Source organism: Lepeophtheirus salmonis, chromosome Z (genome assembly GCF_016086655.4).
Source record: "Lepeophtheirus salmonis chromosome Z, UVic_Lsal_1.4, whole genome shotgun sequence".
NCBI classification, from domain to species: Eukaryota; Metazoa; Arthropoda; class Copepoda; order Siphonostomatoida; family Caligidae; genus Lepeophtheirus; species Lepeophtheirus salmonis.
Genome location: NC_092584.1, coordinates 9,958,093 through 9,986,069, shown reverse-complemented (window position 1 = coordinate 9,986,069; position 27,977 = coordinate 9,958,093). Strand labels below are relative to the sequence as shown.

General features: G+C 30.8%; 1 protein-coding gene and 1 long non-coding RNA gene across 4 annotated transcripts; one reads left to right on the top strand and one right to left on the bottom strand.

Annotated features, from left to right (window-relative positions):
- The first annotated feature begins 1,472 nt into the window (after positions 1–1,472).
- On the top strand, positions 1,473–13,131 carry LOC121130297 (uncharacterized). 3 transcript variants are annotated; one of them, XR_011783798.1, is made up of 3 exons: positions 1,676–8,196; positions 8,267–8,516; positions 13,082–13,131. It is a non-coding gene; the product is annotated as an uncharacterized lncRNA (long non-coding RNA). The 3 variants fall into 3 exon arrangements; XR_005868652.2 differs by lacking the exon at positions 13,082–13,131 and adding an exon at positions 10,499–10,698 and having other exon boundaries at positions 1,680–8,196; XR_011783799.1 differs by lacking the exon at positions 13,082–13,131 and having other exon boundaries at positions 1,473–8,210; positions 8,267–8,747.
- LOC121130464 (uncharacterized) lies at positions 12,976–27,977 on the bottom strand. Its single transcript, XM_040726208.2, has 7 exons — positions 27,608–27,977; positions 26,268–26,669; positions 22,617–23,860; positions 18,795–19,141; positions 15,728–16,260; positions 13,284–13,574; positions 12,976–13,221 (listed from the first exon to the last, which is right to left on the bottom strand). Exons 2-7 carry the CDS (start codon positions 26,499–26,501, stop codon positions 13,135–13,137), a joined length of 2,736 nt encoding a protein of 911 aa, XP_040582142.2. The 5' UTR covers positions 26,502–26,669; positions 27,608–27,977; the 3' UTR covers positions 12,976–13,134.

Sequence of the window (27,977 nt, the reverse complement as noted above, 5' to 3'; positions counted from 1 at the left end):
AATGAATGAATCTTTTGGGGGGGGGGGAGGGCTACAAAAATCAGAAGAGCCTTTTGGAAGCCAAAAGTGGCAGCTGTTTTAAATGAGCCGAGCCGAAAGATCAGAAACCCCCATCACTAACGTGGGAAAATAATATATTATAAAATTGCATTTCATAAACTACAAGAATACAAATATCACATTACCCCTCAAGGAATAAATCCATGCAGGTGCTTATCTGGGTTAACCTCGTCATACACAACAATTGGGATTAATATTACAATAATAATATTCATTAGTGTTGTATCAGTTCTTATTTTTTCGCCGGTCCTATTAGTCCAAGAGTCGAGTCCTTCTGATTAAAAGAAGAAGGAATAAAGTTGAGTGACTTTATCAAGAACCGAACTTTATAAGTTTTAGAATTGAATTGGACCGGACTGAGACACACGCGACGTAACTGTAGTCCTATATTGACTGACTCAACACTAATTTATACTATTATTGTAATTATATCGACTCAGGAGCTCTCAACTACCAAAAAGTAGCTTGACTAGTGTTATAACATAAATTATTGCGTTTTCTCGAAAACTGCGTCGTTAAATGTGATGATAACATATATATATATTGTAATCTTAAACGTAGAATAGAAGTGATTATTATTATTCAAGCTTTTTTGTAAAGCCTTATGTAGTAGTAAGTAACTGGGTAAAAGAGTTGAACTTGCCTAGTAACATTTGTCACAATAATCATTTATCACCTATAAATAATAAGTGTTTGCCGTTGTTTTGCTTTCATCATAGACTAGCAACAAAAAATCTCTAATCACGTCAATCAGAAAGAAAATGATAATTATTCTATTATTTTTGTTTCACTTTTTATATTATGAATGTTTATTTTTACAAAATACAGTACAGGGGTGTCCGCAGGATTATATATCTTTTGGGCTAGGGCTTTTTTTGTAATTTTTCCAAAAAAAAATTCAAAAATCCATAGCTATTCATAAAAAGTTTCATGAATTTAAAATATCAAAAATTAAATTTTTTGGAAAAAAATTTTAAATGTTAAATTTTTTAAAATCCATAGCTATTTATAAAATTTAATTTTTTGGAAAAAAATTCAAAAAATCCACAGCTGTTCTAAAAGTGATTTTTTTGGGAAAAAAAAATTTTAATATTATATTGTTGGATAAAAAAAATTAAAAAATCGTCAGCTGTGCACAAAAAATTTAAAAAATTAAATTATAAACATTCAATTTTTGAATAAAAAATTTCAAATATTTAATTTTTTAGAATTCTTGTTCAACAATCGATAGCCATTCAAAAAACAAATTAAAAAAGGAAATATTTTGGAAAATATTTTCAAATATAGAATTTTTAGAATATTAATTTAAAAAAATCGTGTCATTTGTTCACAAAAGATAAAAATATTAAATTTTGGAAAAAAAATTGAAAAAATTCATACTTATTTAAAAAAAATTCAATTTTTTGGAATTTCTTTTTTGATAAATTGATTTTTTTTTGGAAATTTGGATATTGGGAGGGGGGGTTATCAAGGGCGTCCCACTGGAGACGGCCTTGATATATTATGTAGAACATACATATCTTGACTCCCAATGATGAGCTACTGTTGCCAAGTAGTTATTTTTATGTTCAATAGTTATGTAATTGTTTTTACTTTTTTTACTAATAGGGATTATATTCAATATTGAGTAACAGGGCATTTTTTAGGATTTCCCTCTGGCTCGCATTCTTGTATTTTACAATCCTGTTTGATGATATTTAGGTAGGTTCGTAAAATGTAAGAAAATTGAATCAATCCCATGAAACTTATTTTTGTGAGTAGATAAATACATCATTAATGTGTAAGAACCCGTTTTCCATTTTTAGAGTTCATAAGGGATCATTTTTTTTTAAATGCTCATTAATTGGTCAAATGGAGTTGCAATGAATATAAAGTTATAAATAAACACTCTACGACACTATTGGAAAAGTACTTGCAAAATCCATGAGATGGCAGTACTAGGGCACCTAATCAAAGGCAAAACGTATCAAGAGACTAAAAAGAAGCTTGATAAACATTGTGGGGACTCCGCATCTGCGATTAAAAACAGTTTATAAGTGGTTTCATAATTATTGGAGTGGCCATAGGGGCACAAGTGCCGTTGAACATTTTGTACACCGTGTTAGGGATACTACTCTAGAAATCATTGATGTGGTGATGGATGACGGAAGAATTAAAGTGCTTTAGATTGCTAGTGCTGTGGGCATCTCGAGTTGGAGCCCTATTCCCATTAGTTTTGCGACCACAACTTCTGAGGTGTGACCTGGTGCATTGCCGTGATGAAAAATTACTTTTTTGTGGGCCAATTGTGGGCGTTTTTCTTGCAACTATGTCTTCAGCCGCGAAATAACGATGAATTATATGTACCTGTAATAATTTTACTCTTTTCCAGATATTCGATGAGGATTATTCCTTGCGAATCCTAAAGACAGTCACCACAATCCTTCCGGCAGATTCCTCGATTCAAACGAATGCCAAAACAGAAAGAAATAGACCAATCTGGCTGAAAGTTGGTGTGTGTTCTTCCAAGAGAAGGTACTAAGCAAGGAATGCCATATACATGGAGAGTGCACGCATTTTCAGGAAATACATTGGTTGACATAAACAATCATCTTTAGTATTACTACGAGGCTAAGAAAACTCTTTGATTTTATCAGATTATGGGTAGTTATTTAATTAATTATTCAACCAAAGGACTTTATATTTGGGCAACCATAGCATGTCTTTATGAGAAACACTGATTACAGAATCGCAATCGGCACTGATCTTTATATAGCTACAGAAATAGCAAAAAAATATGCCACCCCATCAATATGGTCAAAATTACATATAATGTATTAGTGCTGTGGTTTTCAATACCGTTCTTTGCCTTGAGACTTCCCTCGAGACTGCTTTGGTCTTGTCACGGTCTAGATACATTAAAGTCTAGGTATTGAGTCTAATAAACTCGGTCTTGGTCTCGTACTAAAAATATTGGTCCTGATTTTCGTCTCAATCTTTACAACCTCGGTCTTGACTTGGTGTCGACCCTTATATATGTCGTGGGAACTGATTTTGGCCAATATTTATAAACATGAATTTTGGCACTGTATATGAGAAGTAATTTATTCACCGAACGTCCCAAAAAGATTGATACGGGCTAGCTGGAAGTGGAAAGATAGCTGGTGATGACTCGGAAGGGCTGAAAATGATCGTAGTCTACTGGAGGGTCAAAAAGGTGTTTCAAAGATACAATGTCGTGCTTCCTAGTAGTGCTAGTAGCCAGTGTTTGTTCTCCAAGGCCAAAAAGATCCTGAGGAGGACTAGACAGAGGCTGAGAGACAACAACTTTGAGAAGCAGCTCCCGTTAATGTCAAATAAAGAGCTTGGAGAGAAATAATTTATGTGGATATTCTATTATTCTTAAATAAATACATTTGAAAAGGGTGTAAAAATAGATAGTTTCAGTTAAAAAGATATATATTTATAAATATATGTAGATTTAGTTATTGACTTAAAGAAATAGTATATTTGAATATGATCACAATATAATTGATTGGATTGCTGATCGTAAATGGCTCTGATCGTTATCTCTCTATATCGCAGTGAATATTGGTTAATGTTTAAATATTAATATCATTTCTATCCTTATTTTTACTCTCAATTTTAGGTTCAAAAATGGTCCCTATTAATTTCTAAAAATGTACAAGTAATCGAATAAACTTAAATAAACTAATTTGTAAGTAACTACAACCATGGATTTTTAACTAAATAATTGCAATTCTAACATAATGAAAAAAGTATAGGTTAAATCAGGGATTCTCAACCTTTCTTAGTGATATACCACTTGTACATTATTTATTAACCGAAGTAGCCCTTACCAGCACAAAGTATTTTTAGATTCAATGGCAAGAGTGTCCGTCGGATTATATTTTGGAGGGGATCTTGGTTTTTGGATTTGTTTCAAAAATAAATCCAAAAATTGAAAAGTATTAATTTTTTTTGGAAAAAAAATTCAAAAACTATTATCAAAAAAATTAAATTAATTGTTTTAGAATTTTTTTTTCAATATTGCTTAGCTATTGACATGAGATGTAGTTCTTTATGGGAAAAAATCAAATTCCATAGCTGTTCACCAAAAATTTAGTTTTTTGCGAGAAATTTCTTATATTAATTTTTTGGAGAAAAAAATATTATTTTTCGGAGAAAATTTCTATATTATTTTTTTTGGAGAAATTTCTAAATAATTTTTTCGGAGACAAATTTTAAATATTTGGGAGAAAATTTAAAAATCCTATGCTATTCACAGAAAATTAATTTAAATTTTTGAAAAAAAAATGGGAAAAAAATAAAATATTACATTAGCTAGTAAAAAACAAGAATTCTATATTTTTTTAGGGGGGGAGGGGCTACAGCCCCTCTTGCCCACTCTCTACGAACGTTTCTGATTTCTGTACTACTTAAAGAATATTCTTTCAAAATCTGAAGTACAATTTGTGTCCTTTCAACTACCCCAAGTGGTACGCGTGCCCCCATTGAGAACCACTGCGTTAAATAAATAAACCTAATGACTTTCAATATACAAAAAGAAATTTATGAGGACATCTTATATGTATTAAAAACTAACGTTCTTTGAAGAAAAATATAATAGTCAAATTGATAAGAAGTATGAGTAAAAAGTAACAAATTCAAAATTCGTTACTCTTTTAGACCAAATGATAACAAAATTTATATTTCTTTCCATGGTACAAGAGATCAGAGGGCTCTAATAAACATAGTATTTAGATTTCTATAAATTATAAGAAGATAAATTCTTGATAGATGTTTGTGTCTGTTGTCGTAGCATCTATTTAGCCATGGTTAATAGAAATCCAAGGTTAGACACAAGGTTACCATCATGTAATCGGGCTGGCTAGAATTTTCAATCTGATGTTCCGACTGCTGGGTAAGACATGCAACAACCACTTATAGTCTATAACGTCACTATTGCTAGAAATTTTAATTTGATATATCAGACCGACTGCTGGACAAAAACAAACAGATTTTGATAAAACACGCAACCACTCATCTACTATGACGTCAATATTATAAAGCGGGGTGGAAGTCAAACATCAGTTGTACACGCCTTATGGTATAACCTAGTATTTCTATTAACCTTGATAGGAGGTAGAAATAGAAAAAGCAATACAAACTTTTATCGCTCTTCTAAATGATGAGCGCGCTACTGGTCTAACTCGTTATTTTAAACAATAAGCACACTCAAGAATTTTTTAACGTCGCTCAATTGATCTCTTGAGGAGATCAATTTCCGAAGAAAAAGAAAAACTGAAGAAAAGAGACGAATAAGTGCATTTCTCTTGGTAAAGGAACTTTTTCATAAGGACATGCTATGGTAACCCAAATATAAAGTCCTTTGGTTGAATAATTAATTAAATCATTACCCATAAGCTGATAAAATCAAAGGGTTTTCTTAGCCACATAGTAATACTCTAAAGATTATTGTTTATGTCAACCAATGTATTTTCTGAAAATGTAATTTTTTTTAATGTAAATAGGTGTCTTTGTGCTAACTAAACATATCCTCGATACGTGCAGTATTGCATTTTCTCGTACTTAGCCCGGAGTTTTTAAACTACCCACGTACACGGAGTTACCTTGCTAACACAGAAATAGAGATTGTTAGGCTATAAACTATTTTTAACAATTATTATCTCTGCCGAAGAAAGTTATGCAATTCTATTTGTTTGTTAGTCAGTCCCCGTGATTACGGCAAAAGTTACAGATCAACTTTTATCAAACTTGATACAAAGATTATATATGGTCACAGTGGTATGCTATTCAGTTTTGAGAGGTCAAGCTAACACAAAATGTTAAAAATGCATTATAGACCAAAACTTTGTATCAAATTTAGATACATAACTCAATTTGATTTTAGGGCGACGTTTTGCACTCTACTATGAAGAGTATAATATTATTGGAGATTTTGGCAATTATACAGGGTCTTGCAGATAAATTAGGACTTGCTTTAAATGCATCCACATCAATAAAGAGAGCATGTATATGTCATAGTAGAGATTGAAATCCATATAATTCTACTAGTGGAGATTACAATCCTATTCTCTCCTAGGAAAAATTACAATTTTATTAAGGGAAATTTAAGTAGCATTGAATATTTGAAGAGGCTGCGTGTTTTAGATAATATGACGCCAAGTCATACTCTTTATGGTACCGTGACCGGTAATTTTATTCCCAGTAAATTAATTCCCGTACATTTCATTCCCATTTTGAAGTGGGATATTTAGCGACGTAATACGGCTTATGTTTCAACACTAGTTAGTAGTTTTTGTGAAGGGGTGTAGAGAGAGGGCTTGGCAATGGAGATGAGTGATGGGTGAGAGACGAATACGAATGAATTTTGGTCTTTATGGATTAGAAATGGCGTCATGATAAATCTTTAATAGTGAGTAGAAATAGAATCCCAATCCGTTAATACTATTTATACCTTGGGAATTACAAGTAAATCCCGTCATTGCTCCTACTCCTTCTCATCCATCGACAATCATCAATTTCATCATCCTCTTTTCTTTTCACAATTCAAATCTACGTAAACAATAACTATTATCAAATTGCTCCGGGCTCCTAACTCCCTTCTCCAGGATCACTTACTCTACCCTGATTCAGGCTCAATTCTGGATTGAATCCTAAAAATTACAACAATTATCATCATTCATAGGATCATTCTGGGACTCGTAATGGATATATCATTCATCCAATCACAACTGTTTAAACTTCAAAACGTAGATTTAAAAAGATTTTTAAGGAATCATAGAATATTACTAATATGGTCCGTTACAAAGAATCCTTGTCATTCACATGCAGTCCATTTCTTCATCAAGAGGTCAAGAAGAGGATTGTACTAGAGTTATAGAACTAGATCAAGATGGATACCTCGTCCATGAAAGTTTGCATGCATTTCTGAATATGATATAATATTAAATATATCTAAATACTTCATTAACTTATCACCATCATAGATTGTGCTGTGTCAAATCGACCCTTCACTTGTGCTTCCCTCACTGTACCTTGGTAAACAACTCAATTCTTTGCAGTAATTAATCATCTTCATATTACTGGGAGGATTTTGTATCCTAACGAATGGAAGTAAATTTTATGTGCTGTCATTTCCTATTCATAGTAAGTATGATCATTTTTGCACTTAGTTAGAACATGAATAACTATACTATATGGATGATCACGATCTACGCAACATCTGAAGCTCACCTTTTCAGTTAGTTATTAAAACGATATTGTTTATTACCATTGTGATACTTAGGACTTTTAATAATGCCATCAATTACATGTGTGTGACTCGTAAAAAGTAAAGGAATCAGTTTTTGAACATGAGCAAGTCTTTTGAAGTCCTTATTTCTTCCTCTCATCACGAGGCAGATAAGTATCTAGTTCATAGTCGTTATATAGGATTCAAGATTTCAAATTTTACTCTGAGACAGCAAGTGTATTTACATATAGTGGTGGAGGATATCCGCCTCCTTAGGGAAGGACTTTAATGATAGGAAGATGAAAAACACCAATCTGATCCCTCATTAATTTGGATGGGCCTTTCTGACCTTAAAATTCATCAAGGAGGGTTATAATAATCTAGTTGCTGGATTTATTTCAGGATCATTAGTACACGAGTTTCCCTAATTTACATACTACAACGTCAATATATATTATTATATCTGCGATATCTTTAAAAATGATTGAACACGTTGAAGTTTTCGAGGAAGAGTTATCAGCATAAGAGGATGGAGATATATCATATTCTATTCATATATATAGCCTTATAAATTTATAGGGATTTCCTGGTGGGGCAATGGGATGGTTGCCCTCACCTCAAATGAAAAATGCCTGTCTCCTCCTGGGTTATTTTCCTTATCCCATTCAGTCCAAATCTTTCTTTCATCCTTTGGTCAAGACTCCAAAACCTTTTAAAACGCAACGTTTCTATGGCAACTCCTTTCGTTGTTTCCTTTCCTGCTGATCCCATCATTGGCTCGGTATACACCTCATATCAATATATTCTATGAGCCTAATGATATATGAATTCGATGTTCCAACTTTTTCTAATAGTATAGAATTAAAGCTCAACGAAAAATGAAAAATCCAATACTGGAGGTAATCAGATTAGGGTATTTGTGAGCTCCTTAATTTGAATTATTTTATTAATATCATTATTACATTTCAGATTTAGTGTTTCTGAAATCTTTGTTTAAATTAATGGACGCAGTGACTGGTCAATTTAATTGCTTGCTCGAAATTCATATAGTTAGAAATTTACAATGACTTAGCTTCATCAATATTTCAAGAAAGTTAGAAGTTGATTCAGAATCCAACTACTTTGAATCTGGATACCTATAATATAAGTGTTCTGCTTTCTGGAAGTATTATGAAGATTTAATTCCGGAACTACATCTTCATTCAGTGGACCGTGTTTGGTAGGTTTTTACGAACATATATATTCTCTAAAAAAAATTCTTCGTCTTTGAAATGAAGGGAACAAATAAACTTCTTTTTTACTATCAACTAATTTTTCATCTAAAAGTTGATGGGTGAGGTGTTTTAAAATGTATTTAAAAAATATTTGTCAAATATAATTTTTAAATCATTTTCCTGAAGCAAATATGTTGTTTCCAATTTCAAAGTCAAATACAAATTCATAACATTTATTATGTCTCTTGAATTTTTAATGTAGTTATTTCAAATAAATTTAGTTATTTAAGTACAATTTGATTCTATATTCGAGTGTAATTCTATTTATTACAAAATTAAGGGAAGTATCAAAATAGATTTAATGAGCATCTACTTTCGAGGTATGATAGATTTCCATTTTTCTAAAAGGTCTTGATTTTTGATAGGAAATCAATAAAAGGAAGCTTCTTTATACTCTTTAAATTATAAATTTCAAGCAACTTTTCCAAATTTAAAAGATTGAACTACGCATGTAGATAGCATCTATATTTTTAATAAAAGATACTTTTAAAAATTTAGAATAAAGTTAATTTAGAAAATAATTATACGGATACTTATATTCAGTTATATTTATACTGTTTAAAAATATTTACATTAATTTTATAAATCCAAAATATTCCAATGTAAGACTTGTAGCTCACTCCCTGTTTAAAAATTCAAACATAACTATTTATTTACTTCATTATTCAACGTATTTATAAATGACTACTAATAATAGAAAAAGGTGAGGTTTTGTTGACTTTTAAAATTTCCGCTCATCCATTTATTCATGGTTTGAATAGAGGGAATAAAAAAATTGTTAAAAAGAGGCTGTGTTGATTTAATGAAAAAATATTGCGTTGATCTTATATCATAATTATTTTGTATAAATCTGATAAGTACTTTAGACTATATATACATGGACTTAAAGCAAAATATAACTTGTGAATAGGGGAGCCCACTATTAAACCTGAAAGTCTGAATATCACTCATTTTATCTACATTTTAGTAAAATAAAATATAAATTAAATACAAGTATGACAAATACTCGATATTTGGACCTCAAGCTATGCAATTAAATTCCCCACTTCTTAAGAAATAATAAACCATACAATCAGTTATGATTAAATAAATATATATTTCAAAGCCAAATTAATATCTTAGAGCTTATTTCTTCTCAGATTTCAACTTCTTTACCTTACCCGAAATAGTTTTTCAGCTGTTTTTGGCATGTTTCTTTCGGTTTTCATGAATTAAGTTATTCCTTTCTTGAGCCAACTTTTTGCTCATGATATTAAATAACTTAAATACACTTTGCCTTGTAATATAGTAGTAAATGGATTAGATTAAAATACTTCTATATTTGTATTTCCTTTAGTAAAAGTTGCTCAGCTGAATATTTTAAATATAATAGTGTATCTTCTGCTCTTTCTCATGAATATAGTTGATAATATTGTAGAGAAAAACGCGTGAAGGAGGAGGGGGGAAAAAGACATATGGTATCATTGTTTAGAATACTGATGTGATTATCATCTGCCTGCTTTATTATGATTTTTGAGGGTATAACGAATGTATTTATTAGCAAAATGTTTAATGAAGATATACTACGTATAATTGACTTCGACGTTTTTTATCCGTTACAGTAGATTTGAAAACGTCACACTCCATGAAATTGTAATTCATTATGAACCTTATTCTCAGAATTATAGCTAATGAAACGACAAAGTAGAGTATTTGAAATATATTTGAAGCTCAAAGTTTAAAAAAGAAGGCTTTAATTAAATATAATCTACATACTAAAAAATAAACCATTACACATTTAAGTTAAATATACAAAATTAAACAATTAAAATTATATAACTATAAATAATAATAAATTATAAATACAGAATATTTAAATAGTAGATTGATCCAGATAATTTTTTCTTGTTCTAACATCGGAATTCAGTTAAATATGTCATAACTTTAGGTTGCAATACACAAGCGAGACGTGGAGTTTAATCAAAAAGATAATCACCCCTCTTCTTCATGTGGAAGTTGCTATATACAATTGTGCACAGGATAGATATATCTCTACCGATGAGATCTAACTAATTATTAATAATAAAGTAAATGTCAAAATCATAAAATTAGACAATAAATATACTAATAAAAAAATGTTATAAATAAATTCATCGTAAAGATTTAGAGCAAAAGCTAATTATGTAGTAATGTCCGGCGATATTACTCCCTATTAAGAGCATCAAAAAAGATTTTCCCCGTTATTTAGGTATGCTTATATAACAACATACTATTATCATGATTGTTGTGACCATTTAAACAGTTGTTTTTGCCTTTTATGAGTTTTCTGAACACCATTTCTTGGAGCCCATCAACCATAGCTAAGCCTTTAGTGATAAAAAAGTAATATTTATTGACTATGTAATATTGGAAAACCTAATTATCATACCCAAGTATTAAAGCAAAGTAAGTAGTCTCAGACAAACTAGTTGCAAACCATCCAAAGCTACTACCCCCGTTGTTGTGACCATTTAAGCAGTTGTTTTTGACCTTTACTGAGTTGTGTATCATAATTCTTGATATGTTTAGCTAAAATAGAATCATATTTTATGGTTAGATTTAAAAAAAAATTGAATACTTACTGTGAGATAGTACAAAATTCAGAGTTCCATTTCGATATTTGTAAATACTTTTTACTGATAACTTGATCATCATTTGGTGTGGATGACTCAAAACATTTTTATATGTATTTCTATATATGACATCAGTACCAACATCCTCCATTAATTTAATGATGGTTCCTCGGGAAGGGATATGTTTACCCTTGTATTTCTCCATAAATTTTTTGAACGTAGATGATTAGCAATGGATAAGGTTATATAAGCATCGTTGTGAGATCAAAGTTAAAGTCTGACTTGATGTATTCATCGTCAAATTGATTTTATAGATGAATATCCATACTCTTGTTATGAGATGAGGATAATGAGTGGCGTGTAATTCTAGACAGGGGACTAAAGGCACATTTATATCGACAAATCCGACAAACCATCTGTTTCTCATCCGGTAAGTATTTTCCAAATTCCTGGGCCTCCATTTTCATAAATCCAGACAGAAGGCGACGTCATTTTGTGGATTTTATTCAGTTCTCCATCGACTATCCCCATCTAATATTATTATATTAATATTGAATAATAAAGGCGGGAATGATAACGTTCATGATTGATAGAAGAAGATGTATATTATTTAATCAATGATGCCATAAGTAATTCTTCTTTTCTCCTCGCACGCTTTTCTATTCTTACCAAAATTATCACCCTTACTCAGGATATAATATACACATTTATACATCAAAAGAAGCTGTTAATATTACCCTTTTAAAAAAGGGATCAAGAATCGGCACGAAGTTTACGTTTTGACTTATACATGATTAAAAACAAGTCTGCTATTATTTCTAATGAAAATATCTACAAAGAGTCTTATTTACTATTCCACTTTACTGAGTTGAATGTAATTAATAATTTAAAAAAAAATGAAGAATTTGCATGATAGGTACTACATCTCTTTATAATCCTACTAACATTTTCCTTCTGTATTATCAGTGAAGAAATACGGACTCCATAGTATTTCCATATTTGACGTCGAACAAACAAAGAATTATAATCCATCATTTTTTGCCAAAATATGTACTTATTTACGGAATAAGTCGAATTTTAATTTAGTGACTATTGATTTCACTTAGAAATCACAAGTTTTTTTTAGATATATATATATCTTTACAATTTTAGAACATCTGCAGAAGCTACAGAACCTCAAGGCTCTCTCTCCTTAACCCCTTTGCTTCCAGAAAATCACCAATACGTAACTTATTTATTGTCTATTACTGATAATAATTAATAATAAAAAAATTATAAATAGAAACATACTTCTGAAAGGTAAAAAATTCCCTTTTCTATGTAAATATTATAGCAGTTATAATTTCTGGAACTCCGCAAAGTTTAGGAAGTGTTAATCTCCTTTTTTAGTGACGTCATAGACTATGAGTGGTTGTGTGTTTTTTCAAAATTTGCCTCTCTTTGCCCATCAGTCAGTACAATACATCAGACTGAAAATTGTAGCAAGCTCAATTACATGATGGTCTAACCTTGGTAGAAAAATACATATTAGTCCAAGCCAGATATTATTACAGAAATATGTGGATCCATTATATGTATTATTCTTTATTTAAATTCTTAAAAACCATGTCAGGAGGATAGTATATGACGTCACTATTACTAGAATTTTCTATTTAATGTATCGTATCGACTGCTGGGCAAGAAAAACGGATTTTGACAAGACACGAAACTACTCATAGTCTATGACGTCAAAGTAAAAAAGCGTGGTGGAAGTCACACATCCATCGTATACGCGTTATTGTATGTATGGTATCTCTGCTTATTACAATGATTACGCTATTAATTGTTATATTTGAAACAAATGATTATCCTATAATTAAATCATTTTTGTACAAAATGAAGATGCTTAATATATAATTTTTTTCCTTTTAAATTTTAAGAATTGACTTGAGTCCAAATAACTTTTACGTGATTTAAAATAACAAATGGTATATTATTGAGGTTCATCCAATTTGGAGATATCTTGAATTGATGTTATTTGAGAAGTACTCCTCGATTTTTTAAACTTTAGATGGTTTTTCTAATTATGGAAAAATATATATTGTTATTTGGGATAAAGGATACATTTGAGGCTCAACTTACCTGAATACACATATTCTTTCTAAATTTTTTAGAAAAGATGCCTAGACATATGAAAAATACGACTCCAATCAGGGCATTGCATATTTGAAATGGGGTATTCAAATCCAAAGTATCATTATCGAATAAAGGAATGTTGTAAACAAAAGGAGCCAAAGTCCAAGTAAAACCAAAGAAGAGTGTAAATATAATTAATCCCAGGAGTAGGGAAATGATTTGACCCAGATGACCCTCACTTCTGATCGCTGGTGTGATTATATTACATACAACAATCCAAATTAGAACAATACTAATCTGAAAATAATGTTAGTTTCTAATATTTGAAAATAAATTCAACTTATGGGGCATGAACAATGTAAACAAATCTGCTAGGCAGCGCAGCAGTATTATGCCAGGTACTTTCATCTTAAACTATTTTGCATCAGGTATATTTCCCCTTAATATATAAGTAATTGACATTTAATTTATACGTGGATTTTGTTTATTTATTGTTGAAATTGATGCTCCCATCGGATTTGGAAATTAAAACATATTATGAGTATTACTTTAAAAAAATTAAAAAGAAACTATCGAGAAGATTCGAAGAGGCACTCAAAGGTTGGGTCATAATTCAGGGGCGTCCGCTGGGGGAGCTGGAGGGCTGCAGCTCTCTCTGAATTAAGAAACCTTTGCTTTTTATAAGAAATTGTTTTCTTCATTCGTGCAAATTTTACAGCAGAGAAAAAAATTATATTTGAAATTTTTTAACGAAAAATTTAATATTTAAATTTTTTTTTCAATAATTTTAATTTTTTTTCAAATAGCTATGGATTTTGAAATAATTTTTGATTGGATTTTTTTGTAAAAAAATCGTCATTGGGAAAATAATGCGAAATTTGCAATTCTGATTCTTATTTTTCTACGTTATATAAAAAAAAATACCCCCACTCCCACAATAAACAAATTTTTTATTCTTTTTGCTAGAAAATTCAATATTTCAAATTTTTTTATTTTTTTCCTTTAAATTTAATTTTTTGTATATTCTTAGTTGTGGATTTTTGAAAAAATTATATATTTAAATGTATATTTGAAATTAAAAAAAAAAAAATTTAATAGTTAAATTTAATTTTAAATTTTTTAAATTTTTTTCTTTAAAAAAATCTAATGAGTATCTTCATCGGGAAAATAATCTGGAATTTGCAATTCTAATTCTTATTTATTATTTTTCTAAGTTATAAAAAAATCCCCCCTCCCCTCCAAAAAAATAAAATAAAATAAAGAATTTTTTTCTTTTTACAAGAAAATTTAATATTCCAAATTTGTTTCCAAAAATTTTAATTTTTTCCATTAATTTTTGTTTGTATATACTTGATTGTGGATTTTTGAAAAAAATTATATATTAAATTTTTTTTTTCAAGAATTTTAATATCTAACATTTATTAATTTTTGAAGAAAAAAAAATCAATAAATGAATTCCTTTCCCCCTAAAAAAACTATGTAAAATCCTGTGGACGCCCTTGATAGCAAAATTGTATTTTTTAGCTATTATTTAAAATATTAAAGAATCGGAATTGGGATCTTTTGTTCTAATTTTTACATTAATAATATATAATAAATAATAGTATTACAACTTGCAACTTTTTCTTCTCAAAAAAGAAACAGAGGAAAAGTCACACAATCCTTTGTTACTTAACCAATTTTTCCTAAATATGAAATTATGATTCAATAATGATTGGATACTATTGATAGCTTAACAAATGAACATTCTCATTCAACCAATCAAATTTCAGAACACTGGTTAAGATAAATGAAAAAAAATTTACAGTAATTTTTTATATTAGAAACGTCATGCTTAGCCTACTATTGGCTTTATCAACAATCACCTATCATTGGTGGCGTCAGCAGGGTTATATATATATTTTTTGAGCATGGGTTGAGGAATTTCATTGAAAAAAAAATCCAAAAATTATTTTTTTTTGGAAAAATTCCAAAAATTATATTTTAAATTTTTTGCGGAAAATATTTCAAATATTAAATTTTTGAGATAAAATTTCAAAATGTCTTATTTATTTACAAAATATAAGCTCTTGGGAAAAAATTTCAAAAATTCTATTTTTTGAATTTTTTTAAAAATCTATAGCTATTCACAAAAAATTACAAAAATTAAACTTAAAATGTTCAATCTTTTCCTAAAAAACTCAAAAGTTAAATTTAAATGTTTCATTTTTTGAAAAACATTTCAAAAATATACAGCTTTTCATAGAAAATTTAATTTTTTGCATAAAAATTCTCATAATTTACAACTTTTTACAAAAATTTGAATTTTTGAAAAAAAATTAAAAAGTTAATTATTTTCCAAGGAGCAAGAATTCGTTAATTTGGGGGTGGGGATTCAATCCCTTCATCTCACCTCCTGCAGACGCCCCTGCCTATTAATTACCCTCATGCCCCATTGTTCAAACGTTTACCCAAAGAGATAGCAAAAGTGGAATAAAGAAGTAGAGCTTGGGCCCTGTATTCCATGAAATCATACACCTTGGATCCGTTCCCATTTGATTTATATTAAAAAAAGTATTTAATCCAAGGATCAAAAAGGATGTACCCCATGAGAAACTTAGATAGATGCGAGCTCTTCCACGAGTAATACCATAGACCACAGCTTTGAAAAGTGAGTGACTCAAAGATAGGAGTATGAAGCCTCCAGATAAGTAAAAGAAGGAAATACAAATCCCAACAATTGTACAGAGATGTCGAGCATCTCTTATTTGATCAAATTCGGATAAAATCATCGTTGAGTGTGCTCCAATTAATGCTATGGCGAGGCTTAAACTTAGGAAAAAAAGCATGTCCCAGAGCTGGCTTGATTTAGTAACTACTGCAATGAAACAAATGAGGCAAAATATGGACACTCCATGAAGAACAAATTTTGTTATTTGAAGCCAATTTCGTTTTTGGGGTAGAGTTGGAATATCATGGAGCTCACCAATAATTGTAAAGGTCCCTAAAAATATAAGTATATTATTGTAGGTAATAAATAGGTATTACTAGTTTTGTGAGAGTCATTATTTAGGACAGATGACAACAGTCCTGTCCAGTTCAGTCTGTGTCCTACATATCAGGCCTAAAACTTGTACACAAGGTTTTGCCCTGTTCAGGTTCAGCGGTTTTATCGGTATCGATCTTAGAGGCTTTTATTTCAACAGTTTTGGTCTCCATTCAGCTTTATCTGTTTTGGTTCCGGTCTTGTTTCTTTTTTATACAGGCTCAGTTTGGTGACAGGCACTTAAAACAAGAGATGTCACAAGAAAATTCTGGGTCAAGAAATGATATTAGATACAACCCCGGCAACAGCTACCTTATACGCCGAGTGCAAAGTGCCTCTAGTTCCAGCAGGGGACCCTAAAACTAAGGTTGCTTAGGACAATCGTTTTCAAAGTGGGGACCGTGATTGGGAAGATGAAAAATTAAGGATTGCTTTCAGTCTACATATACATAGTACAGGTGTTTCAGATAAAAATGTATTAGTATTGGGTGACCTTGCCATAGTAAAGTTTGGGAAACTTGGCTTAAGAAATATTATAGGTCTCCGACAGGCTTAGTAGTGAACGTAGATCCATAATCTAACCCTCCCTTCCCTCTTCTATTAACACCGTCTTGACCGTAAAACTACTTTTCCAGATCCATAAGAAGCTATTTGGAACGGAACTCAGATACAACTCTATCACCCTGGAGACGTAAAAAAATAATAATTGGGAAACGCTACAATTACACAGAAAAAACTCAGAAAAATGACTTATTTATTAAAGATTCGTGTTTTCGTATTAAATTGGATTTAAATATATAATATTACATGTTTTTGAGTATTTATCAATTCAATAGGTTTGAGCTTACTTCTAAATATGAAAAAAAAAAAAAAAAAAAATATTCACTTTAAAATTAATATATTATTTGCCAAATTTTATGTTGGTTTAGAATATCTAGATTGATAAAGCCATGATTGTATTTGTACGTATTGATGAATATATGAGTACAAAAAAAATGAGTCACCCGGTGCACTGCCATAGATATCATCATGTAGCCCACCCTCTAAATTGAAGGAATTTTTTCTTATTACTAGAAAATTAAATTTTTGAAATTTTTTTCGAAAATAATTCCTTTTTTCTGATCAGCAGAAGGCTTTTGAAATTTTCTTCCAAAAATTTAATATATGAAGCTTAATTTTGGAATTTTTTTTGGAAAAAATTTAATTTTATTTGAACAACTGTAGATTGTTGACTTTTATCATTTTTTTTTTTTTTTTTTTTTTTGTGAATAGTTTTGAATTTTTTTGTAAAATTTAAAAAAAAAAAATATTTGAACAGCTGTAGAATTGAAATTTGTTTTTCAAAAAATTCAATTTTTGGATTTTTTTTCTCAAAAACGAACCACCCCCCACCTCCTCCCTCAAAAAAGAAAATATAATACTTTGGACGCCCCAGACTGTACATAGTGCTCCATAATGTATATCATAAACATATGTATATGGATCTAGGAAATAACTATGAATTAGTTGTTATTGTAGGTGTTTCTATGTAGCATCGAGCGTGTATACTGTGTGCACTATATATAGTGCTTCCTGATGTTAATCATATAAATCTTTTTGATAGAAGAAATACATATCTAGTTGTATTAATGAAATATTGCAGGCATCTGTATATAGCATCGAATGTGTAAACTGGGTCCACTGTATAATGTGATCCCTGTTGTTAATAATATAAATCTTTTTGATATAAGAATTACTCTTGTAGTTGTATTAATGAAATACTGCAGGCGTGTGCAATTTACATATATATAATAAGATCACTTTTTTTGGCTGTTTTTGTGATTGTTCTTTTATTTATATCGTAGCAGTATTATATAATACCGGGTACTAGCGTTAGTACGCTTATATTTTCGATACAATCATCTAGTTATGACAAAATTCAATTTTAAGGTTTTAAAATCTCCATATTTTAAATGTTTTGTTCGAATAGAAATCACATCTCGGGGGGTTTCAATTATTTTTACGCCAAAGGAGATTATTTTTTGTAAATAATTAGGGTTTCATTTACAAAAGAGTAGTTGGCTCGCTAGCTCAAGCCTCTCCCCCCCTCCTAATTTTTATCATATGCAGTCAAATCCCGATATAATAAAAATACAAATGTAATTACAATTTGAACACAGTATATATAACTATTGATATATGACACCCTATTATATTACGTTGTTGATAATTTTTGGTACTAAGCCTTCCAAGTGATGAAACCTAACATCACATCTGAAAAAGTATTTGATTCTAAGAGGTCTACTGAGGATGTCTATTTTTTTTTCTTAGTCAGAAGTTGCCTAAAAACCTACTTAAAAAAAGGGTACACATATTCTAGCAATTATCACAAACGCGACTTGATACAACAAAAACTCATTATAGACAATTGAGTATTGAATTGAAAAGATTTTCGAAACAAAAAAATAACTCAACTTTCTTTGGGTTGCATTATATATATAAAAAAAACTTACCAAACTTATGTGACATACAAGTTGTCATATCATCTTCATCCCTAACTTTCGAAATCCCCACTGTATCCCATCCTCCATGTAATCCTAAATTTGGGTTCCAAATGGCGCAGTGGACTTTTTTAATACCTGACTCCATCATGTCAGAATCAAATTCAAGTGTTCTCGTTCGGTATATTCTGGGTACGAAATCTGTTAAGTAACGAAGGCTTATGATTAAAGGTTTTCGTATAAGAAATTGATCCAGTGGACTACAAGGAATTGAAGGTTGAGAAATATCCTCATTTGTCACGGTTACTTTGACGGAAACAATTCGACTCATGAGAAGAATCTTTCGGGATGGAAAGGCACTAAAATTATTAATATTATTGAAGGAAAATTATTCCAGGGTTTGATTAGGGTGACCAACCGTTCCCTTTCCCTCGGTCATGTTCTCTTTTTAAATTCTGTCTGAGACTTTTTTTATAAACTAATTATAGGATCAATTCTTTTGTGGATTGATTTTCATTCGACTTAAAATACGTTAAATCAAAAATAAAGATGGACAAAAAAAAAAATATATATATATAGTGTGTTGAAGGAAAAAGGAAACATCCCTTTGATTACTTGTATCCTTATATTTCTTATTTGAAGGCCTCTTTTGTATGGTATCAGTGATTAACTTGACAATTTTGATCCCTGAACAATTTTTCTATCTACACCTCCGTTCAAGATGGAGTCCATGAGGCAGTGCTTGTCAGATCTTCTCGACGCACAACTCTCAACTAGTATACCGGACCAACCGTTGCAAATTTTGAAAGGTTAAGAGTCATTTTTTGATAATTTTCCTACAACCAATGTTGAAGAACACATAATTAGCTTTCGATTGGTTAGAAAAACATTGTCCTAGTCACCATCATGATCACACAGTGCGAGGAGAGGATTGAGAAAACAGCACTCCTCTGCAAGGGATTGTAAATCGTCTTCCTCGAAGACTCTTAACCTCTCAAAATTTGCATAATAGAGATGAATAAAATATAGCCCAGTATTTGCAATATCATTTCCTGCTCAAGAAAGCGTGTGGCTACTGTTAAGAAGATTAAAGAGAGTGAAGAACATTCTAAGAGGAAGCCAGGTAGTGAGGCCTAGCCAATGACAAGCATGCGGACCCATGCTAAGGAGCCTCAAATTGATCCTAAAACAAACCGATCGGCTGTAAAGGATCTTGGGATGGTCATTTATGTCATACAAGAACTCATTGATCCAAAATTGGCGTTAGAAAAACTTGATGGAATTCTGTAAATGTGAAATGTGGCCTCTTTATACAGTATACTTTATCCCTTTCACACCTCTCGACCATGCTGTGTGGAATGAATTTGAGAGGAAGACTTGTGTGACACCTCACAAAAAATGGGGCAGATCTCAAAGCTACGGTTGAGAAGGAGTCCGGCTAATATGTCTGAAGATCGTGATTTCAAGGGGAGGGGTGCATTTTGAGAGACGAATTTTGTATATACATACAGTTAATCTTTTTAGGTCAAAAATTATTGGCCTAATTTTTGCAGTTTATGAGCATCATCCTGTTAAAGTTAACACACACTATATATCAAAAAAGCCAAGAATAAAAATAAACAAGAATCGTAATGTATTAATATGTATTTTTACTAAATTTTTGAACTTTATTAATTATATAATATCACCCCCTGGATAAGTATATATTACTTGAGGTGCTGTCCTTTCATAATTTCAAGTCAACTATTATAGTGAGGACATTATATTGAGCTACTGATCGTACGTCTTTTATAAAAATACAATTGTAAATTGATTAAGCACAAGGAGTAAATATTAGTAAATTTATTTATCTCAAAATTTTTAGATGAATCAGTAATACATTTTGGGTGGAGGGGAATGTTGTACAAATGATTTGAAGACAATAATCAAATGTATCTATGAGCGCAAAATCCAAAAAGAATCTCTGTTTTTCTCTATGTCATATGAATTCTAAAATATCTGGGATTATAGTAATGGGGGATATTATCGTTTAAAGTTATTTTTTACTCTTAAAACAATCCCTAATTAAAAGTAGTGATTTATTCAACATTATCGTCATATTTTTTCTGATTTGACTGCCATTTTTATGACGTCATGTCACATAAAGGGAAGATCGAGGCAATCAAGGACAGATACTTTTAACTTGGTCATCCATCTGAAGAGATGTTCGAATTTGTATTCCACGAGGGACGGCGGAAAGATAATTTAGCCTAGAAAAACTACCAGGCCTCATAAGGAAGTAGAGTGGACTCATTCTTTGGGAATGAGATACCAGGATCGAAACAACAAAGCGATTCATTCACCATGAGTAGATAATTGTAATATTTTAAAATGGGACTACTTAAAAAATACATCATGGGGCAAAAATCTTTGGATATGCATATTTTTTATATAGACCTTTTTTAAATTATACATTGAATATTTCCCTATAATATAAGAGATAATATTCCTCATCAATATATATTATGAATAAGTTGTAAGGCCTTACAGAAAATCGTCGTTTTTCATCATTTTTTTAGCTTAAAAATGACAATATATCGAGTTCAGAACAAGATACAGAATCAACTAAAACACTTTTTCATCATTAAAAACCCTTTTACATAAGTTTTATTAATCTTACTTTTAATTTGGGGATTGTTTTAAGGGTAAAAAGGGCCCTGAATGATAATAGAGAAAAACTAAGATCAGTTTTGGATTCTGCACCCAAAGATAAATTCCTTTTTGGCTTAAATTTAGTTGTTCAAAATGAGTCTTCCCCTATTTAATTAAGTCAAATAAATGTCAACAAATTATTATTATTAATCAATGTAACAATTTGAAACTGTATAAGAACATTTGCAAGGTCCAGTTTCTTCGTCTTAAAATGCCTTATTTAATTACAATATTGTTCATTCTAATTACAAATATATATTGAACTTATCATTTGATTTTGATTTATTAAAATTACGTGGCTCATATTTTTTAAGATTGAAATAACTACAGACTATAAAATTCACATTTTATAAAAAACTACCCTATTTTCTTTTGGTAATTATTAAACCAAAAATATTTCATGCATCATATGACGAAAGTTCTTATATATAATAATAGCCAACTATGCGATCTTTAATCATTTATTTTTATCGTCATACTAATAGTATCTTTTTTGTACTCAAATAAATTATGAATTTTTGTCTAGAACTTCGTAAAGATATTGTGATTTTTTTTTAATCGTAGTTTTATTTATGTGCCACTACTTCCGATATTTAAAAAAAAAAGTATTTTTGCATTTCCAGAAATAAATTATGCTTAATTCAAGTCTATAATAACCGTATTCATTTTCAAAGCGGGTTTTCTAGTGATTGTTTAGAACGTAAATTACTCAACCAAAATACTTCATCTATCATCAGATAAAATTGAATAAAGCTAAAATTAAACATCTATGCAATATTAAATCATTTTACTTATTATCGGAAACCAAAAGGTATTCCTCCGACATCAACTGACGAGATCTTAAACTACATAAAACAGCGCCCTCAATTAAAACTCAGTCACTCTATATATATTTTCTTTGCCTGTTCCTCTTCTGAAATGCCTAAAACTGTCCTGTATGTTCTCTTATTTTGGGGAAAGATACAAAGTGTGAAAGGATGTTTTTGGGGATTTTTTGCCCCCTCCCTATCCCGGTATTGTTATTTGAGAAACCTTTCTTTCATTCCCTTTCCTTAAAAAGTATTCAATTTCAAAACCATCGTATGTACTTTGTAGATAGCCCCAAATCAAAATATGGTCACCCTGGTTTAATAGAATACGTACGTTGGATTCCTTCGCCCCCCATCAGCAAAGTTATTATAGATTGTTGACATAATATTCGAGAAATACCCTGGTTTGGAGCAGGCCATGGAGTAAAGTTTGGTTGGTATTTGGATTTGATCGTCAAGGGGAGCCTCGGATTTCCATGAATCATTAATATTCCTCCAAAATTTCATTCCCCAGTGAGGAAATACAAAATATCCACCCTCTGACGTACCTTTCTTTTCGAGAATTAAGTTTTGAACTTTGATTAATTGCACTGCTCCATTTTTGGAGGACTTAAACTTCAAAGTACTCGGAATCAATTTTCCAAAGTATCGGCTACCTAGTTTTGCAAGAGTTTCCTGAAGCGTTGGTAACTTATAGGAAAGGATATTCTCAAGATCTATTAAGCTCTGAGAAAAAGTTTCTCTTTTTAATCTTGGAATTTCATGGATTGGAGTCAACTCCATCAATTTAATCAAGTATTTTTCCATATCCTCTCGTCTCAAATGACTACCTGCGTCTGTGCTGTTCGCATAAAGAGCCTTCCAGGATGACTCAAAGACACCCTTTTCTCCCAAAACATCCATTGTTGTAGAGGCAATCCCTAGTCTTACATCTAAATCCATTGAGTCTATATATTTAGGCAGTGTTGTTCGATCCATTAGGCGATCCAGCTGAGACAGCGTTACCAATAACTTATCAACTTCCCTTATTGCTGCTTTTTTTGGTCCATGGTCTGTCGCTGTCGTTTCATTCCTTTCCAACTCCTTTTGAGGAGCAGATGTGCTCGTTGTTTTGGTCGAACTAAGAGTCGTGGTTGTAGTAGTTGTAGTGGTCGTTTCTTTTATCGTATCATCAATGTTTGCAAAAGGAACAATTTGATCGTTCCCTTCCGATGATCCAGCAATAGATGATAATAACATAATCGCATCTTCTACTTGCCTCGTATCAGACGGATCAACTTTCTTCAGGAGCTGGAGCCGTATGTTATCTGAAGTGGATTTCGAGTTTTGGGTGTAGCCACCCCAGAGGAATTGAATATCTTTTTTTTCGTCGATTGGATACGTCCAGATTGCTGGCTCATCATACATGATTTGAGTGGTCGGAAAATTGCGAAATTTTGGCTCTGACTTTGTTGCATGACAGCCAATCATTATTTTTATCGGATCAAAGAAATTTGACGTTGCTGTAGAACAAAGGCTGCTATGGCTACAGTTCTTTGGAATGAGAGCCCTTCCAATCAATTGTAAATTTTTGTAGACCTGGAAGGGATAACTGATTATATTTAGACATAATATGATATTTGATTGCTTCATTTTGAAGTCTTCAGAGATTTTAAAATGTTCAGCTATTGTCCCAAACTACCTAAAACTAATAAAATATTTATCTGTTGGTTATTAGCCGAAATTCAATGATTACTAATATTAGAATAAAAACCCTAGGAACTCCCCTAAGGATCTAAGTTAGCAAATCTATGTTCGTTATCATAAACTCAAAAATATATTCGTCTGCATAAGCATACAGAAAACCTAAGATGATACAAATATGACTTCTTCTGGTAAAAATATTTCTTAAGGAATAACCATAAGAGAATGATTTAGAAAATCCTTAAGAACACCCCCATAAGTTTAATTAGGTTGCTGCTTATATTTCTGGCTTTATTATCTAGTTGATTGATTGATATTTACAAGTATCAACTCTATAATAACGTTTCGTTATATGCACGTGATTTGAAAAAAACATTGTGGTTAAAGAATGGAATTGACTCGTGGACATTTTCGTGGGATCATAAAGGATAACTTTGGACGTAGATTATCAAGGCAAAAGTGCATTAATGACTTTAATTCCTTATATGGTGATCATGCACCATCCGAAAGTAAATTAAAAAAACTAGCTTAACGAATACAAGTGAGACCGGAGTTCGCTCGACGAAAATTTTGTGAAGGTCGTCCAAACTCGGTTGTTGTGCCAAAATACATCGCTGCTGTGCATGAAGTAAAAAAAAAAGATCGTCATATGACTTACTAGGAGATCGATGCATCTTTGGGGATCAGTATAACTAGCATCTACAGGATATTGCCTGATAATTTGGCTGTAAAGAAGATTTGTTTACAATGGATCCCACGTTATCTGACAAATGATCAAAAGAAGACTATTTATTAAATAATATTTCTAATCCCAACAAAATACTCAAATCACATATAAATAACTTAACGTTATTATAATATTGACACTTTTAAATAGCAAGCTATCCACTGGATACAATAGACGTAGCTTACACCGTATAGTTTTGTTGAGGCCAGAAATCTAAGTCACAACCTACGGTTAACCGCACTTTCTTTAATAAAATTTTATGATGTGAATAAATTGCACCCAAGAAAGCAAAAAAACAAACACTAGTTCTATAATTTAAAACCCTGACCATTAATTAATACATAGAAAGTACAATTATTCTTGCACCTACTAGAGACACATATCAATTTGTTAACACATTTGCGTCAAATCTCGTAGCTAAAGAATTTCTTTCATGGAAAATTTATATACTATTAGGAGAGTCAAATACCTTGCCAATTAGCTTTACATTTTTCCTTTTGCCTCGTTGGGGATCATTTTTTGTCCAAGTACATTATTTGGATTGTAGCATAAATCGTTAAAAACTTTAAATTAAATAAATCTGCAGTATTTATTCAAAGTTTTATTGAAGTTTCATTTCATAGAAAAAGCTTATACTATAAAATATTCAACCTTCAATTTCCAGGAAATATTTTTTATTCTCTTGACTTTCTCATAGGTGTAAAAACCTGAGAAATATCTAGAAAAAACCCCCGTACGAACTTAAATTAATCCCCTTAAAAATAATTACGATTTTAAGACTCAAAATCTGAATCATTTATATTTTTAAAGTAAAGTTTATCTTTATGAATGTACGCTTGAATAAAAAACACAATTTTTTTTATCAAATTAAGAAAGTTTTTCTTTTTAAGAGTATATTTATAAAAAAATCTAATTTTTGAAATTTTTTCCAAAAAATTTAATTTTGTTACAGTAACTATTGATATTTGTAATTTTTTGTTCAACAAATTCAATATTTTTAATTTAAATTTTTACTTTTTTTTTTTTTTTTCTTGAATAGCTATAAATTTTGAATTTTTTCATTTTCAAATTTTTTTTTTTTTTTTGAATAGGTATGGATTTTTGAATTTTTTTTTCCAAATTTGTTTAAAAAACTAAGCCCTCCCAATAATATATTCCTGTGGACACCCCTGTGTAATCATATTAATGCAATCTCACAGCCATTTTTCATTTAGCACCGAGTGTGTGTAGCTAAGGCTCAGCCACTGTGCCCTCTAGAGACTAAAATACTTCCTGGCTCATCGCCTCATATGAAAAAAAACCCAAACCTGTCAAGATATTATTTGTTCATTCTTGAGGAGATAATATCTAAGTATTGAGTAGTATCGTGTGTACAGAGAGCTCAGTTGATAGTGCTCCCATATGTATACCATATACATACGTTTGAGTGTTCATGAAAAACGCTGGCCGACACTGATGATTTCTTATGGAGTTACCTTCTTTATTATGAAAGCAAAATTTGTCTGTTTATCAAGACCAAATAACCCCGGGCATTCCTTGGTACTACCGCTATTATTTAAATAAAGGATTACTCACTCTTAAACCACCCAAATTTTCCCATTTGATGACTTTGTCAATGTATTCCATTTGATTTTTGAAATGGATGTCCTCCCAAATAATGGCAAAATTGGTCCATTCATTTGCTAAAGGAATTGCTCCCTTTACCTCAACCTCCCAAATTTTTTCTCCTGTTGACACAACAGCTCCAATATGATCCCCACGCTTGTAAATAGCAAATCCAGGACTACCACTGTCTCCTCCAGTACTCATCAAGTACTCTTTATAGTCGACTTCTTTTGTCTTGAGAATATTTTTCGGCTCATTCTCATCCTCATGTTGTATTCTTATGAAAATTGAAGCTGAAATCCCTTTATCGCAACCCTTTATAGTTTTGGAACATGTGTCATCTTCCTCAGCAAAATCGGATTTTGACAAGCACTAATTAAAATACATAATATATTATTTGAATTTTATAACATTATAACTTAATTGTAATAGGGTTTGACAAATAAATAGGTGGGTCAATTAATTATAGACGTTATTTTTAAACTAATTTTTTTATTATCATGTTAAAATAAGGTTGTACTACTGTATTATAGTTATTTTTGATTATTCCTTGAAAAAATTTTGTTCAAATTTTGCTAAAATATCTGACAATCTTGCCCAAAATCTCAGGCATTGATTAAAATTTTGTTTTTACGGAACCTGAACTAACATTTCAAAAAATTATTCAAGGATAAATTATAGAATTTCTCAAAATCTTAGAAGAAGAGATAATTTGCTATGATTATATAGCAAGCAGTTCCCCGTCAACACAAAAAAAGTATGACATTTTTCTTCTCAGAAGAAAGTTTGGATTACATTTGTATACTCAATCAAATTATTTTACATTTCTATTAATAAGTTATTTTTATACATCCTTTGAAAGTGCCGCAAATGGCAAATAAAGGTCGACAAATCCCCTCAATAATTTTGTAAAAAGGATATTATTGATTTGATTTGAAAGGGCATATTGGAGCTATACAAAATCTTATGTATCAAGTGAGGGTCTTTGCACATAACGTTGAAAGACAAAATGTAGAAGGACCTAGCGTCCAACGGACAAAACGTCAAATGTACAAAACAACGAACATACTAAAAGTAGAAACGACAATTTTATGAGGATATTTCGAAACAAAAAAAAAAGAAAAAAGATCACAATAAGAGGGAGGGGCACCCACAGAGAGTGGGCTGGAGGGGCTTTAGCGCCCCTAAATTAAGGAAATTTTGCTTTTTACTATAAAATTTAATGTTTTAATTAAAAAAATGTAATATTTTAAAATTGATTTTTGGAAGCATTTGTGGATATAGTGTTATATCTATTTAATTCTACCCACCTTAGATTCCTTGAGCTTAAAAGAAGTTCCAAATTGAAGAGGCCCTCTTGTAATCTCTGCATTCTCTTCCACATAATTTCCCGATTTCGCAAAATTTGGCCAATGATAGGTGGAGGTTTTAGAGAACTCTAACTCGCTTAGGTCAACATTCACTTCCTCTTCATTTGATACTACTGAAAAAGAAAGAAAGAAAAATAATTCATAATATAATTTGAACACTTTAAGAAAGGGTATAATCGAATAAGCTATGAAATATGATGCAGAAATGAATATAGTTGAAAAGTCAAAGTCAAAATCTCTAGAAAAAAATCCGTGTTCTACTCATGGTGTGAGTGTTGACTGAAGAATTAAGGCTTTGTGTTTATGTTTT

Bases quoted from the DNA above. Each gene is read 5' to 3' on its own strand.
- LOC121130464 (XM_040726208.2), bottom strand. From the start codon at position 26,501: ATGAGTACTGGAGGAGACAGTGGTAGTCCTGGATTTGCTATTTACAAG. The intron at 19,142-22,616 runs GTACGTATTCTA...TAATAATTTTAG, and splicing joins GGGGGGCGAAGGAATCCAAC to TGCCTTTCCATCCCGAAAGA. The intron at 13,575-15,727 runs GTAAACGTTTGA...CATTATTTTCAG, and splicing joins CACTTTTGCTATCTCTTTGG to ATTAGTATTGTTCTAATTTG.